The 17095-nt window shown below is 42.7% G+C and overlaps 1 protein-coding gene across 4 annotated transcripts in view; it reads right to left on the bottom strand.

Annotated features, from left to right (window-relative positions):
- The window catches only part of LOC137370309 (urea transporter 2-like), a 118424-nt gene extending 102131 nt beyond the window's left edge, over positions 1-16293 (bottom strand). For 2 of the 4 annotated variants that reach the window (XM_068032691.1, XM_068032695.1), the window contains exons 1-2: positions 16126-16293; positions 4169-4276 (exon numbers count right to left, since the gene is read on the bottom strand). In XM_068032691.1, the coding sequence (XP_067888792.1) occupies positions 4169-4276; positions 16126-16131 (114 nt within the window). In that variant the 5' untranslated portion in view covers positions 16132-16293. Of the gene's footprint in view, positions 1-4168; positions 4277-16125 lie in introns of those variants that run through there. The other 2 variants (XM_068032696.1, XM_068032701.1) reach the window with 1 other exon arrangement.
- Between the last annotated feature and the right edge of the window lie 802 nt (positions 16294-17095).

The raw sequence follows: 17095 nt of genomic DNA, 5'->3' as shown, positions 1-17095 counted from the left end.
TAAGCAGCAAGAATGCAAACAGTAATGAGATGAAAGACCAATGATTGTTTGTGGTGGTGTTTTCCCATGAAAGAATGTTGCACAAACATGCTAACAATGACCTACTATTCTTCAATTAGTGCCATGAATCTTTCATGATGCAGCAGTCCAGCAAACACAGAATTTAATAACAGTCATAGGGTGCAAAGAGGAATTATTTTCTTATGTAGTTTAAGAAGCAAATGATGCAGTCAAACTCAAATACCCTAAAAATAAGCAGTTTATGGAATAATGGATGAATAGTCTTGGTTGTAGTACAGTAAGGATGTGTTGAGGAATAATAATATATAGGCTGGTGTATTTGCGGCTTTGAGGAATAAGCACCATCAGAAGTGTAATGATTATAGCAGCATTGATAAAATAAATCAGAAAGAATGTTTCAGGAACAGAAGGGCTGGAGACTAGAGGTGAGAGAAGCATTACATATTAGATGCAAAGCTGGTGGTTTTGATGCTGAACTAGTAATTTTGTGGTGCGGGTTCAAACCCAACCATGGCAATGTTTGAAAACCCCATTTAATAAGTCTGGTCATTCACAGAATCACAGAATCGTTACAGTGCAGAAGGAGGCCATTCGGCCCATCGTGTCCACACCAGCTCTCTGAAAGAGCAACTTCTTCAGTTCAATTCCCCTGCCTTCTCCCCATAACCCTGCTCATTCTTCCTTTTCATAAAACTGTCTAATTCCCTTTTGAATACTTCAATTGAACCTGCCTCCACCACATTCTCAGGCAGCACATTCCAGACCTGTGTGCAAAAGTTTTTCCGCATGTCACTTTTGCTTCTCTTACCAAATGCTTTAAATCTGTGCCCTCTCGTTCTCGATCCTTTCATGAGTGGGAACAGTTTCTCTCTATCTATTCTGTCCATACCCCTCGGGCTTTCAAAATGGTGTAAAAACCCCATTGGACACTAATGTCTTTTAGGGAAGGGATTCCAATCTCTCCTACATAGGCTTCCAGTCCCACATTATGGTTGACTCTTAATGACCTCTGAGGTGGCCTAGTGTGCCACTCAGTTGTAAAGCAACCACCACAGAACAAAATAGAGATATCAGATAGATCTATTAGCTGTGATCCAATTATTATATCCGGGACATGACCTGGGCAGTCTAAGCCCAGTCAACCATACAATGTCCTGTTCACCCAGTTCCAGGTGCACAGGCTGGGAGGGATAGTTTACAGATCAACACAACATAGCTTTATTGACAAAATAATATCTATCAGATACCGTCCCAGTCTCGCCCATCACCATCCCTTGGCATGTCATGTCCCACAAACAGGATAGACCCATCATATGTGGGGCACAATGGTATACAGTTGGATGATGTGACCTCAATATTGATTCTGGATCCCATGAAGTCTCATTGATTCAGGTAAAGAAAGGCCAAGGAAACCTGTTGACTACCATCGACTGTTGCCTCACCTCAACTGATGAATCAGTATTCCTCCATGTTGCACTTGAAGGAATCACTGAATGTACTCTGGGTGAAGGACTTCAATGCCCACTAACAAAAGTGGCTTGGCAGTACCATTGTTGGTTGAGTTCTGAAGGACACAGGTGCAGACTGGGCACATGCCAAGTGATGAGGGAACCAACATGAAGGAATGACATACTTGACCTTGTCCTGAGCGGAGTGATCACTGCAGAGTCATTGTGAAGTCCTGCCTTCACAGTAAACATACTTTTATCATGTAGTATAGCACTAAAACCATTCTAAGTGTGACAGTTTAGGACAGATCGAGCACACAAAGTCTTTCATTATGCTCCAAGAGCCATCTGCATCAGAATTGTATACTGCTCATGGTCCAATGCACATCCATTACTCCATCAAGGTGGCAGATCAATCCTTTTACAATGTGAAGTGTAGAAGGGTGTAGCAGGAGTAGCAAAAGGCGTACCTTAGAATGAGGCACTAACCTAATGAAGCTACAACATCGGGCTACTTGTATGCTAAACACTAAAAACAGCAGGCTATTGACAGAGCTAGGTGATCCCACAAGCCAGTGTTATGGTGGATAATCAGACTAATACTATATCATTATTCAAGAAAGATGAGAGGGATAAATTAGGAAACCACAAGCCAGTCAGCCTAATATCAGTGGTGGGGACATTATTGGTAATCATTATAAGGAAAAATAAACCTTCATTTGGAAAGGCTTGGGTTAATCAAGGAGAGCCAATGTGAATTTGTTAAGGCAAATTGTGTTTGAGTAACTTAATTGAATTCTTTGATGAGTTAACAGAGAAGGTCGATCAAGGTAATGAAGTAAATGTTTTATATATGGACTTTTGGAAGGCATTTGACAAATTGCCACACAAGAGGCTATTAAGAAGATGGAAGCCCATGAAATTAAGGGGTAATTGACGATATGGATCTAGAATGGATCAGTGACAGGAACAGAGGGTGGTGTGGATGTGTGTTTTATCAGACTGGGAGGTGGTTTGCAGTAGTCAGTTTTGGGTCCATTACTTTTTAAAATTTATATAAATGACCTAGACTCAAGTGTAGGGAGCATCATTATAAAGTTTACAAATGATACAAAATTTGGCATGTTGAGAGTAACTGCCATTGACAGACAGGAAGACAGTAATGGTTATTAAAAACCAATCAACCAATCATTGCATCCTCAGGGCATTGCCTCCAGAGTTTCACAGGGCTGAGTCCTCAGCTCAACCATCTCCAACTACTTGGTCAGGAATGAAGCTGTTTGCTGACTGATTCTTCAGTATCAGCTCCATGCATTAATTCTCAGATAATGAAGCATGCCATACTCACCTGGATCAGGACAGTATTCAGGCTAGTGCTGCCGAGTGGCAGGTAGCATTCACACACATAATTGCCCAACCACACCTCACGCCATGACTCTGACCTTGTATCCATGTCCCCCACCATCAACATCCTGAGGGTCACAAGTGACCTCACCTCCAGACTCCTCAAAGGCTCCCCACAATCTACAAATCTCAGTTCTGGAGTTTGATGGAATATTTATCACATTCCTGGATGGGTGCAGCTGCAACAACATCCAAGAAATTCAGCATCATCCAAGACAAAGCAGTGTGATGGATTAGTACCCCTGCCACTGAACTCAATATGCACCCACTCTATCACCAGTGTCCTGTAGCTTCAATATTTAGTAACTAGAGGATGCATTGTAAGAACATGCCAAGCTTATTTCTACAGCATCTTCAAGTCCCGCAACCACCAACAATGAGAAGGCCAAGAATAGCAATATTATGGGAACACTATCACTTCCAAGTTACTTTCCAAGTTGCACGCTATCCTGACGTGGAAATAAAATGCCTTACCATTACCGGGTCAAAATCCTGTGTTTATTAACTTAACAACATTGTGAGAATATCATCACCGCCATCAGCCCAAGGACTACATTGCCCTTCTCAGGGCAACTAGAAATGGGCAATCAATGCAGCCTAGCCAGAGTTGCCCGTATCCTGAGAAGTAAAAAGAAATAGAAAAAGATTGCCCCAACATAAGAGGAATATTCTAGTTTTGGACAGACTTGAGCTTTATGAAGAGTTACAAGTTGTAGAAAGCAAATGAAATGTTTGGCACAAACAAGGAAACTGAGCCTTTTGGAAGCAATTTTCACAATATAAGACATGTGGGAACTCTATTTGAAGCCACAAGACAAAGTAAAACCAATCATATTTACAAACAACAAAAGATCAATTTTTATACCAGATCTATAGGAAATAGGCTTTAACCCAGTCTATTAGCTGCCTGACCATAGGAAATTACATTATCTCAAATATACAATTGTTTCAAAATGATAGGAAATGCTCTTAGCAGACAAAGTTATGGATTGCAGTGAAAATGACCATAGATCATTTTTAACTGTTTCTTATATGCTCAACAACACTTGTGGAGACATTTATCGTATCTCCCTGCAGGCTGTAATGTTACATCTATTCATGCTGTCTGGAAGGTAAATGGTGAAATTACTGAGATACAGTGAAATTTGTTCAAAGTGGTAAAAGTATGCACATATTATTTATCTTGCCTTTCTAGTCTCTGACGTGAATCTGTGACCTCTCTCACCCCCGCCAATCATTCTCAAAATTTTTGACCCAGCCCTCATTGAAAATAAGTGAACAATAAAATTTCATACCTTTGAGCCAATTCTTTCACCGAGATCTGTTCTGATATCATCTTGTTTAATTGTTGTTTTCTCCTGTATGATTTCTGTTTTCTGATAATCCATGATTGGAACTGTTTCCTGAAAAAATTAGAAGTTCACTTGCCGTTGAGATTTGAAATATGCGAACTTGTTAAAATGAATTAGATTTTTTTTCTTTATTGTCTTAATCCAATCATTTCCATAGCAAATGTATGCAAATTAGCTTCACTCAAATATTAAAAAAATAGGTTTAATATGTAATGCAATAGAAAAGTACATATAGCGGGGCCAGGTCTGAGTCAAGATCTTAATGTTGTTGCTTGGTTAAAGAAAATTGGTCAGAAAGAATTTATGGTTTTATTTTTATTTCACTTTTTTCAATCAATAATTTACTTTGAAAAAAATTGTTGAATAAATAATGTACTACAGAGAAAAGTTTGGACACCTCTTATCCAGGAACCTACTAGTTTGCTGAATCGATCCCATGTTTGTAGCATATCAGATATCAGATAACCTTGTTAAACTGGAAACAAAGCCATTCAGAGGGTGTGGGTGAAGGGGAGGGTGGTGTTGTGTGTGTTGTGAGGAAGGGGTGGGGGGGGGGGGGTCTGAAATTATCATTATGATACAAATCTTTCTTTAAATATGCACTATGCAAAAATTGAAATAGATCCCAATCAAGATTACAACTCTGGCTTTAACAACTTTGTTTAATGAGTTGTTATCATAACATACATAATATTTTACGCATGTGAGCAAACATTTCACTTTTTTTGTCAATCAATAAATTACTTATAAAAATATTACTGAAATAAATGATTTACTACAGTGAAAGGTTTGGACACCTCTGTTCCAGGAACCTACTAGTTTGCCGAATCAATCCCATGTTTGTGGCATATCAGATATCATCACCTTGTCAAACTGGAAACAAAGCCATTCAGGAGGTGTGGGTGGAGGGGATGGTGTTGTGGGGTGGGGTGGGGGGGGGGGTCTCAAGTTATCATTGTGATACAAATCGTTCTTTTTATTGCAGAGAAGACGTGACAGTGATATAATTCATGGAGTGAAAAGCCGTGAAGGGGAGGTCAGAGAGAGAGTGAAGCATGGGAGCAGAGTAGTCAGAAAGAGCAAGACCAGGGAGTGGGATGGTCAGAGAGACTGAGGCCCAGGAGCGGAATGGTCGAAGAGAGCGAGGCCTGGGAGCAGAGCCATCAGAGAAAGCAAAGAGGGGAGCAGAGTGGTCAGAGAGAGTGAGGCCCAGGAACAGAGCAGCCAGAGAGTGCGCGACCGGGAGCAGAGCGGTCAGAGAGTGTGCGACTGGGAGCAGAGCAGTCAGAGAGTGCGCAGCTGGGAGCAGAGTGGTCAGAGAGAGCAAGGTTGGGAGCAGAGCAGTTAGAGAGGGTGAGGCTGGGAGCAGAGCGGTCAGTGCGCAACCGGGAGCTGAGCGGTCAGAGAGAGTGAGGCCAGGAGCAGAGTGGTCAGAGAGAGTGAGGCCCAGGAACAGAGCAGCCAGAGAGTGCGCGACTGGGAGCCGAGCGGTCAGAGAGAGCGAGGCTGGGAGCAGGGCGGTCAGAGAGAGTGAGGCCGGGAGCAGAGCGGTCAGAGAGAGCGAGGCCGGGAGCAGAGCGGTCAGAGAGAGCGAGGCCGGGAGCAGAGCGGTCAGAGAGAGCGAGGCCGGGAGCAGAGCGGTCAGAGAGAGCGAGGCCGGGAGCAGAGCGGTCAGAGAGAGTGAGGCCGGGAGCAGAGCGGTCAGAGAGTGCGCGACTGGGAGCCGAGCGGTCAGAGAGAGCGAGGCTGGGAGCAGGGCGGTCAGAGAGAGCGAGGCTGGGAGCAGGGCGGTCAGAGAGAGTGAGGCCGGAAGCAGAGTGGTCAGAGAGAGCGAGGCTGGGAGTGGAACGGTCAGAGAGAGCGAAGCCCGGATATGGAGCAGCCAGAGAGTGTGCGACCGGGAGTGGAACGGTCAGAGAGAGCAAGGCCCGGGAGCTGAGTTGTCAGAAAGTGAGGCCTGGAGTGGAGCAGTGATCTCTGTCTCCCTCTCTGTCTGTGAGACATTGAACCAAACGGGAGAACTAAAAAAATTATGCAGTCATGTCTCAGCACAAGGAAATGCGTGGGGTGAGTCTACAGGTAAGAATCTAATTTAACTAAATCCACCTATAGTTACTAAATTAATTAAATAGTGTAAAAACTAAAAGTAAGCCATTTTGATTAAGTACATAAACTTTAACTTATATTTGATGCATTGTATATTGGATAATTTATCATATAATCATGATCAGTGTTTAATTAATTAATCAGATCTAGGGGGATAAAAATGAAGAGGGATTGTAACATGAAAGAATTCCTATTTTTTCAGTAAATTTAAATCTGTGGTAGTTGGATAATAAGAGTTAAGTAAAAACATTTAAGTAAACCTCCCTATAAAATAAAGTGACGACAGCACAAGGAAAGGAGCTGATTGATGAGTAGCTGGTGAATGGTTATTTAAGTCATAAGTATATTTCACTTAATTTAACTGATAGTCTAATAAATAGAGGTATGACAGGGCCCCTCAGTCCCATGGAATACACAACCTGTTCTATGTGGGAACTGCAGGACTCTTCTCATGTCCAGAGTAACCACATGTGCAGGAAGTATCGTCAGCTGGAGGAGCTCGAGCTCCAGGTTTTGTAGCTTGAGCAACAGCTGGTGTCATTGTGATATATCTACGAGGCTGAGAGCTACGTGGTGGCACATTTCTAGAGGTGGTCACTCTGTAGCTTAAGGGTGTGCAAGCAAAAAGGGAATGGTTGACCGCCAGACAGACAAAGAGGACCAGGCAGGTAGTGCAGGAGCCCCCTGAGCACATCATACTCTCCAACCGGTATCCAGTTCTGAATGGTTCTTCTGGGAAGTGCAGCCAGAGCCACGTCCACAGCGCCATGGATGGCTCAGCTGTAATGCAGAGCAGGAGGAAGATTGGGAATGCAATAGTGATAGGGGATTCTATGGTTTGGGGAACAGACAGACATTTCTGCAGCCCCGGATATGATTCCTGGATGGTGTGTTGCCTCTCTGGTGCCAGGGCCAAGGATGTCACTGAACAGCTGCAGAGCACTCTGAGAGAGGAGGGTGAACAGTCAGAGGTCGTTGTCCATATCGGTATCAATGACATAGGTAGAAAGAGGGATGAGGTCCTCCAGGCAGATTTAAGGGAGCAAGGAAAGAGACTAGCAAGCAGGACCTCAAAGGTAGTAATTTCCCAATTACTCCTTGTGCCATGCACTAGTAAGTATAGAACTAGGAGGATAGAGCAGGTAAATGTGTGGCTGTAGAGATAGTGCAGTGGAAGGAGGGAATTAGATTCCTGGGACATTGGGACCAGTTCCGGGGAGGTGGGACTTGGACAGGCCGGACAGGTTATGCGTCAACAGGGCTGGGACCAATGTCTTCACGGGGTGGTTTGCGAGTGCTTTTGGAGAGGATTTAAACTAGCCTGGCAAGGGGATGGGAACCAGAATGTAGCATTAGAAAGAAGAAACAAGGTCCACAAAGAATTGGAAGAGACAGCACTAGAGTAAGAAATAGTATGTTATTATTTGGGATCAGAGTAAGAGGGAATGCAATAACTTCTAAATTAGGTTTGCAGTGTATGTATGTAAATGCATGAAGCATGGTAAATAAGATTGGTGAGCTGCAGGAGCAGATAGTCATATGGGAATACGATGTTGTGGTGATAACGGAGACCTGGCTCAAAGAAGGACAAGATTGGGTACTAAATATTCTTGGATACAAGGTGTTTGGGAATGGTAGGACAGGAAAGAAAGAGGAAGGGTGGCAATATTGGTTAAAGAGAATATTGCAGTACTGGAGAGAGAGGATGTCCTAGATGGGTCAAGGACAGAACCTATTTGGCTAGAGCTCGGAAACAATAGAGATGCCATTACATGACCAGGTGCATTCTATAGGCCACCAACTAATGGAAAAGGTATCGAGGAGCAAATTTGCAGGGAAATTACAGAGTACTGCAAAAATTTAATTATCCTAATATAAATTGGGACAGTAATGGAGTTAAAGGCAGAGAAAGGGAAGAGTTTCTGAAGTAGGTTCAGGATCATTTTCTTGACCAGTACATTTCTAGCCCAACAAGGAAGGAGGCATTGCTGGATCTGGTTCTGGGGAATGAGGTGGGTGAAGTGGGCTAAGTGTCAGTTGGGGAACATTAAGGGGACAGCGATCACAGTATCATAAGGTTTAGGTTAGCTGTGGAAAAGGACAAGGAGCAATCCATAGTAAAATTACTTAATTGGAGGAGGAACAATTTCAATGCGGTGAGAATGGATCTGGCCCAGGTAAATTGGAATCAAAGACTGGCAGGCAAAACTGGAATGGAACAATTTCAATGGGGTGAGAATGGATCTGGCCCAGGTAAATTGGAATCAAAGACTGGCAGGCAAAACTGTAATGGAACAATAGGCTGCCTTTAAAGAGGGCATAGTTTGGGAAAAGTTGAGGTACATTCCCACGAGGGGGGAAGGTAGGACAAACAAAGCCAGAGCTCCCTGGATGGCAAAAGAGATAGACAGTAAGATGAAGTGGAAAAATGGTGCCAGCTGCCTTTAGGTAAAAATTAGTTAGTTGAACAATAAATGTGTTTGTGTAATAGGTGTCCTTGCACACGCTAGGCTGACTCCAGCAAAATTCCTGACCCCCCCTTTTGTTACTTAGGATGGAGTGCTTGAAAACAAAAGCTTATTTTGTAAAGCATTGCATGGACTTTCTTTGGAGCTGATCCAGTTCCACTGCCCTAACATAATTGAAATTGTAGTGGAAACCAAGGTTTCAGCTGCACCTCTGGCATGTTGGTAGTGAGAACAGCTTGAAGGAAACTAAGCCAATGTTATTTCTGACAGTGCAGGTCAGGACTGGCATAGTAGCAGAACAGAGTTGAGTGGCTAAATAGTCTACTCCTGTTCCTATGTTCCCAGGTCACAGACTAATCCAATATTCTTGGTGGAAAGAGACTGAAAAATATACATCATTAGGCCTATTTTAACATAATTTAATCTTAATACAACTTTGTTTACTGAATAAACTATTGCACCATGCTGAGTATTTTTCACACAAGTACACACACTTCGAAAGCAGAATTGTCACAGGGGTTAGAAATGAGAAAAAGCTATTTATTTCATAGGTTATTGAAGAGTTCAGAGAAGTTGTTTATTAGAGTCAATTGGTGCTTTTAAAAAGAAGTTGTGCTGATATTTGTTGAGAAGAAGGATTGACAGTTCTAGCAATATTTAACAGCCGTGTTTGATGTTTTCCAGGGGAAGTCAGAAGGAAATTAGTGTTCTTTAAAGTATGAGTTGGTATAGGAAAGAAGTCCAAGATACATAGAATCTGGATTTTTTCATTATTCTTTCATGGGATGTTAGCGTCGCTGGCAAGGCCAGCATTTGTTGCCCATCCCCAATTGCCCTTGACAACAGAGTGACTTGCTAGGCCATGTCAGAGGACACTTAAGAGTCAACCACATTGCAGTGGATCTGGAGTCACATGTAGGCCAGACCAGGTAAGGACAGCAGATTTCCTTCCATAAAGGGCACTAGTGAACCAGATTGTTTTTCACGAAAAATCAATGGTAGTTTCGTGGTCACCATTACTGAGACAAGCTTTCAAATCTAGATTTTTATTCATTATTTGAATTTAAATTCCACCAGCTGCCATAGTGGGATTTGAATCCATGTCCCCAGGCATTAGCCTAGGTGTCTGGATTACTAGCTCAGTGACATTACCACTACACCACCGCATTAATGAGCAGGATAGTCTTTTCACTCTGGTTTTCATATGTTTTCAATAAAAATTGTTTTCAAAAATGATTTTCTCCACATTACTTTTCCAAATGTCCATTGCCATGGAAAAACTGTCTGAAAGTCCTCTGATTCATTATTCATCTAGACTACCTATATCTGCTGCAGTCTTCTCCAGTTTAGAGGAAAGTGATGTACGAGGTCTAAAGGAATTGCAAACTAAGGGAACTGGGACATTATGGAAGGATTATTGAGACTTTCAGGGGTTGCCAACTTTGGGGACATATTTGAGAGCTCCCTGAGCTTTGTCAGGAATTGGGTTCTGTGACTTCTTTAGGCCCAGGGGAAGCATACCTGATGTGGGTAGGCACACTTTCTAATTAAGACCTCTAAAATACAAAGGGTGAAAGGTAATTGATGCGAGAGATAATTGATTACTTTCTGAATGTAGGTTCTGGTTTCCCTGTAGGGGAACAATGTGCTTTTCAATTGCAATCTTCAACCAGTTAAGTGTCTCTAGCTCTCCACATCGGAGTGATTGTGACACTTCTTTGGGGCAGGCACCTTCTACAAGTACAAACATCCAGCCCCAATTATTAAAATGACACCATTCCTGGGATTTGGCATACATCAATGTCATTCCCAGTTGTTGGCTGGGAATCCTGCCCCACTATAATTCTGCCAGTGGAGCAGAAATCCTAGAATCTTGGACCCCATGGATGTGTTAAAAGGCCTTGTTATTTGTTTCTACATTAGTTGGTACCTCATGGGATGCATCCAACAGTCAATCTTTGGAATGCTGTACTTCCTAAATGAGGAGCTATTTAAAAAGAGGCCAAGGAAAATAATATATGGAAAGTCGATGTTTGAAAGTTGCAGATTTCAGCAATTCCCCCAATGTTGCTCCTGAGCTCCAAAGAAATAGTTAGAATTTGACCTAATTAGGTGCTATCTGGTTTACATAACCTGATGTACATTCAGGAAATACAACAGAAGAACTCTGTAAACAGCAAGCTGCAAATAGCAGTCCTCAATATGTGCTTTATTACACATGAAGACAAGGAGCTGCATTAAAAGTGCAGGAGGACATGTGCAGATGATAACTTAAGTTGCAGGTCTGTCCAACGTTTTCTTGTGGTAGACAAATTCTGAAATGTATAAAAGCACAGTTTGCATCAATGGTAAATATGGAAATCACTCAAGAAGAATAGCAGGACTGAATGTATGAAATCTGTTGACTAGGGAGATCTGGGATATGCTTTTCTGAGAAAATGTTTTATTTTTGGCACTTTATTTTGGAACCAATTATAATTCTGCTTTTCAGCCAAATGCAAGTTTTCCTGGAAGGATTAGGGATGAAAATGCAAGTAATTGTATAGGCTTCCATACAAGCTCTGGAATATCAATAATAACTAAATAATAATGTTATATTCTTTTCAAAATGTTGAATTTTTAAATATTTATTGAAATGAAGAATGTCAGTACCGGAGATCTGAATACATTTTCACTCTGGCACCCAGTGGAAGCATTGAGTGCTTGGAAGTGATCTCACACTTGCAGAAAATGTATCTCCAAAAATCATTTGATTTTCTGCCCACTGATTTTAATCAAAGGAAAATCATGGGCTATGTATTCACACATTTCCATTATGTGAGCACCACTTTCATTTTGGAATGCCAGATCATGGAATCACACTTTACAGGTTGCCTGTTGTATCGTACAATGGCAGTGTAAAATTTCTTCTACCCAACCCAAAAATGTGCTTTATGTCTAAATTCAGAAGAACATGCACGACTGATTCAGGGTGAATTTTTCAGCTTCTAATTTAATGTCACTCAGTAGCACAATATGGACAGGATTGTTTTGTGTGCTTGGGGGCTATTCAGCAACAGGTCTAAAAATGCCCAAACACATTTCACATGCAGAACTGTGAGGACCTTGAGTTCATCCTTTCAGTATGTATTAGACTGAAAACAGGTCACTGAAGTGAAAGCACAGTGTTAAAGTCCCCAAATATATTTCAAGGAGTATAGTGACTAAAATATACAGCTCATTCAAGGGCTGCTTGCAAGTGTATAGTAATAAGGAGGTAGAAAGATTGAAAGTGGTTAAAGCGGTCTACTGATTTGGAAAGGCAAAAAAAGAGGAAAGTTTGCAAAGCTAAGAGAATTTAAAATCGACTTTTAGTACACAGATACTGAATTTTCATGTCGAAGGGGTAATTTTGATTTTGCGTGATAATGTAAAATGGGTGATAGTGAAATTGGCTTCAATGGAAATAAAAATGGGGAGAGATGTAAAATGAGCTGCTGATTCCTACGACCTGACTTACACGATCAGAGAAATTCAAAATTTGGCTTTGAGCTGCACTGCTAATATGTCAATGAGAGAAGAGATGTGCCGCGAGTGGTCTGCAGAGGTAATTACATATGGATTTCCTGGGTCAGTGCCAAAATAGCTCTAATCAAAGTCAACATTACAAAGGAGGAGGTGTGGGAGGTTTTGAAGCTCATTAAGGTGGATAAATCCCCAGGGCCTGACCAGGTGTATCCTAGGATGCTATGGGAAGCAAGGGAGGAGATTGCTGGGGCCCTGGCAGAGATTTTTGTATCATCGTTAGCCACAGGTGAGGTACCGGAAGACTGGAGGATAACTAATGCTGTGCCTTTATTTAAGAAGGGCAGCAGGGATAAGCCAGGGAACTACAGGCCGGTGAGCCTTACATCAGTGGCGGGGAAGTTATTGGAAGGGATTCTGAGAGACAGGATTTATATGCATCTGGAAAGGCATGATCTGATTAGGGATAGTCAGCATGGCTTTGTGCGTGGGAAATCATGTCTCACGAATTTGATTGAGTTTTTCGAGGAGGTGACCAAGAGGATTGACAAGGCCAGGGCGATGGACGTTGTCTACATGGACTTTAGCAAGGCCTTTGACAAGGTCCCGCATGGCAGGCTGGTCCAGAAGGTTCTAACACATGGGATCCAGGGTGAGCTCGCAAATTGGATACAAAATTGGCTTGGTGATAGGAGGCAGAGGGTGGTAGTGGAGGGTTGTTTTTCATATTGGAGGCCGATGACCAGTGGTGTGCCGCAGGGTTCGGTGCTGGGCCCTCTGTTGTTTGTCACATATATTAACGACTTGTATGTGAATGTAGGGGACATGATTAGTAAGTTTGCAGATGACACCAAAATGGTGGTATAGTGGACAGTGAAGATGATTGCCTAAGGTTACAACAGGATATAGATAAACTGGGAAAGTGGGCAAGGGATTGGCAAATGAAATTTAATGCAGACAAATGCGAAGTGATGCATTTTGGGAAGTTAAACCAGGACATATACAGTGAATGGCTGGGCCCTGGGGAGTGTTGTTGAGCAGAGAGACCTTGGGGTGCAAGTACATAGTTCCCTGAAAGTGGCAACACAGGTAGACAGGGTGGTGAAGAAGGCGTATGGCATGCTTGCCTTCATTGGCCGAGGCATTGAGTACAAGAGTTGAGACGTCATGTTACAGTTGTACATAATGTTGGTTAGGCCGCATTTGGAGTACTGTGTGCAGTTCTGGTCGCCGCACTACAGGAAAGATGAGATTAAGCTAGAGAGGGTGCAGAAAAGATTCACAAGGATGTTGCCTGGTTTGGAGGGCTTGGGTTATAAAGAGAGATTGGATAGGCTGGGTCTGTTTTCCCTGGAGCGAAGGAGGTTGAGAGGGGACATGATAGAGGTATATAAAATTATGAGAGGCATAGATAGGGTATGGTAGGGCTGACTAAAACTAGAGGGCGTAGATTTAAGGTGAGAGGGAGGAGGTTTAAAGGGGATCAAAGGGGTAAATTTTTCACACAAAGAATAGTGGGTATCTTGAATGAGCTGCCTGAGGAGGTGGTGGAGGCAGGAACACAAGCAACATTTAAGAGGCATCTGGACAGGTACTTGAATGAGCAAGGCATAGAGTGATATGGAATTAATGCAGGCAGGTCGGATTAGCATAGATTGGCATTATGGTCGGCATGGACGCGGTGGGCCGAAGGGCCTGTTTCTATGCTGTACAACTCTATGACTCTATGACTCTATGACTCTAAAGTCATAAATGCCACCTTCAGCTACTGTGACTGTGGTGCAGTATCGATCCTCATACCTCTTGACTTTGCTGCAGTTTTTGTTGACGCAGTTGGTTATATAATCCTTTACTCCGTTGTCCAGCTGAATGGGACTGCACCTGTCCTGGTTACACTCTTACCAATCCAGACATAGCCAGAAAATCTCCTGCAATGGCTTCTCTTCACAACCTGGTACCATCATCTCTGCAGTACCCCTCCAAGGATCTATCCTTGGTGCCTTCCTATTTCTCATCTATATGTCTCATCAAAGACATCACATCAGGTTCCACATGTCTGCTGATGATACCCAGCTCTAAACAACCACTACCTCGCTCAACACCTCCACTGTCTCTGTGATGTCTGATTGCTTGGAACTGTTCTCCAATATCCTGTTATGGATGATCTCAATTTCATTGTTAAATCTTGGGAAGAATGAAACTATCATCTTTGGCTCCTGTCATTTACTCTGTGAGCTTTTCCAGCAATTCTAACCTCCCTGCCCAGCCATTGTCTCAGACTGAACATACTGTTCCCAATATTGCTGCTCTACTCGACACTGAGTTGAGCTTCTGGCCCTATACATATCCTGTCTATCATAATGACAGTCTGTTTTCACTGTTAGAACATTGCCCACCTCTTCCCCAGCCCTGGATACACCAAGATCATCTGGCTCAGATATTGGTTAAGGAATCCTGGAGAGGGAGGAGGCAATTGGGAGCAGTGGGAACAGGGGGTGGGTGGGAGGTGGTAGTGGGGAGGATGTTGACTAGAAGCAGACCGCAAACGTAATTAGACCTGCAAAATGAGCCCAGCAATACTCAATTTCCAGACCTATATGTTTATCATTCAGTACTGATAAAAATTATGGAGAGATTTTCCATGTCCTTGCACATGCTGAATACTTCACATTCTATCAGCACACATAGGATCTGTGATTCATTGATGTGCACTCACAGCACGTAAGGTGCCTTAAAACAGGCAAGAAATTATTTAATTAAGACCTCGAACGATGCACCATCACGTGCACAACTGAACACAGTTTTGTCATTATTGGCATACCACAAACAATAGAGGATTTGCAAATTACAGTGACCATGTAAGTGAAATGGTGCGTAGCTGGCACTTTAAAATTGTTCTATTGGGCTGCATTTTAAGACTCCACCGAAGTAGGCACTGCGATTTCAAACGGGACGGCTCATTTGCTTGGCTGTGGAGCCCGCCTCCCGCAATGATGTGGAGGGGCAGGCAAGCTGATGCTGGCAATGGCATCCGGCGCCGTTTTTAAAGGGCTTATAGCCCTCAATGTGCATTTTAAAATTAAAGGGACAGGTAATGTCAAGTTTAGTGAAGCTGAATAAAATAACCTAACCATGCACTCTCCCACGCATCCAATGGCATACCGCAACATTTCTGCTCTTTTCCCCCCAGAATACAGATTTTTAAAATGTGACCTCTTTCCCCCACCCCACAAAACTCGTCAACTTTGTCCTTTACCCCTTCCCACCACACCCCTCAACCAATCCGCAGGATTGTAACCCTGCTCCCCCCACCCGCTCCGCACAGTGAAAATTACCTCCTCCCCCCTCCCCACAGTATTTACGCCTTGTTTCCCCGAATGGGGATTTGAAGGCGCTGCATTGTCAGCCCCCCGAATGAAGATTGGTGTGGTGAATAAGAAGGCGACAGGACCTTCATTAAATCAGGTATGTAAATTAATTTACATTTAGAAATCGTGGTCCCATTGCTGCCATGACACCTTGCCGCCACCGCCGATATCGGTACGGCGCTTGCCACCATCGGGATCGGTGGCGGCCCTCCGCCGTACCGATCTTCGCTGCCGCCCGCTACCGTTCCCAACGGAGGTGCTTTAAAATCCAGCCCATTAAATTAAAACATTATGAGTTATTGACCTGTAGTCTATTGAAACGGGAAAACATAACTCTTAATGAGAAAACCATTTTTAAATTAATGATACTATATGCACACATACAATTGATTGAATGCTTTTGAAACAATGATATTATTCATAAGAGAAAGGATGCAGTTTCTGTATAGCTTACCATCATTCCATTGTAAAATAGGCTTCCATACTTCACCTTAATGTTGCCTTTCTAGTCTTCTTTCACTGAACTCTTACTCAACCATCAGTGTAACCATTTAATCTTAATTGTTGCACACGAGTTCTTGTCAATGTAATTCTCACTTAAGTTATTTAGCTATGATGCTTTGCTAACTATTCATTCCTATTTATAGTTTTAGAGTACATTTATCATTTGGCTGAATGCAATCCTCCCACATTACAGACCCGAAGTCTGGTTTTCATTTGCTGCTTTGCTAATCAAGCCTCCAGCTTTGCCCAATAACTGTGATGCAATGTTTTTACTATAGCCAATACGAACACTAGAATGCTGGACTGTGCTTTCATTAGCATTAATGAGTATTGGTGATAAGTATGCATTTACTGAAAGGCATTGTGCCCATCCTGGCTAACTCCCTCCCTGTCAGTCTATGATTGGCAAAAGTAAAGGTAAAGAAGACTGTGTTAAATGCTGAAAACTCTGATGTATAAAGATTCCACCACTTTTATTATAAAACATAAGCCAATGGGGAGAATGGAAACTTTTAGCAAAGTGTGTTGGGTGCTAATCAGTTTCCTGGGAACATATCCAAAATAACTGTTGGCAAGGTGGCAATTACAAAGAATCCTATTGTTGAAGCTGATTAAGGGTACATTTACATAACAGGCTGAATCTTAATGCTCAAAAGCGGATGGGTTAGGGTCAGGCGAGAGGTTAAAATGCATAAAATCTGAAACAGGAACCCAATCTGCCTCGAACCCATCCAGTTCTAGGCTTAACAGAGGCAGAATGAGGGTTGGGCAACCAATTCACTTGCAGGAGGTGGGTTGGCCATTTAAATATTTTAATAAGGCTATGTGCCTTAATTTTAATAGTGATTCTATTTTTAACCACAGGCGGCTGGGTTTCCCAAGCATTGGGAAATCAGGCAGGGAAAGGAGGCGAGAAGGGC

This window comes from Heterodontus francisci, chromosome 1 (assembly GCF_036365525.1).
Source record: "Heterodontus francisci isolate sHetFra1 chromosome 1, sHetFra1.hap1, whole genome shotgun sequence".
In the NCBI taxonomy this organism is placed as follows: Eukaryota; Metazoa; Chordata; class Chondrichthyes; order Heterodontiformes; family Heterodontidae; genus Heterodontus; species Heterodontus francisci.
This window is presented reverse-complemented; position numbering and strand designations above follow the sequence as displayed.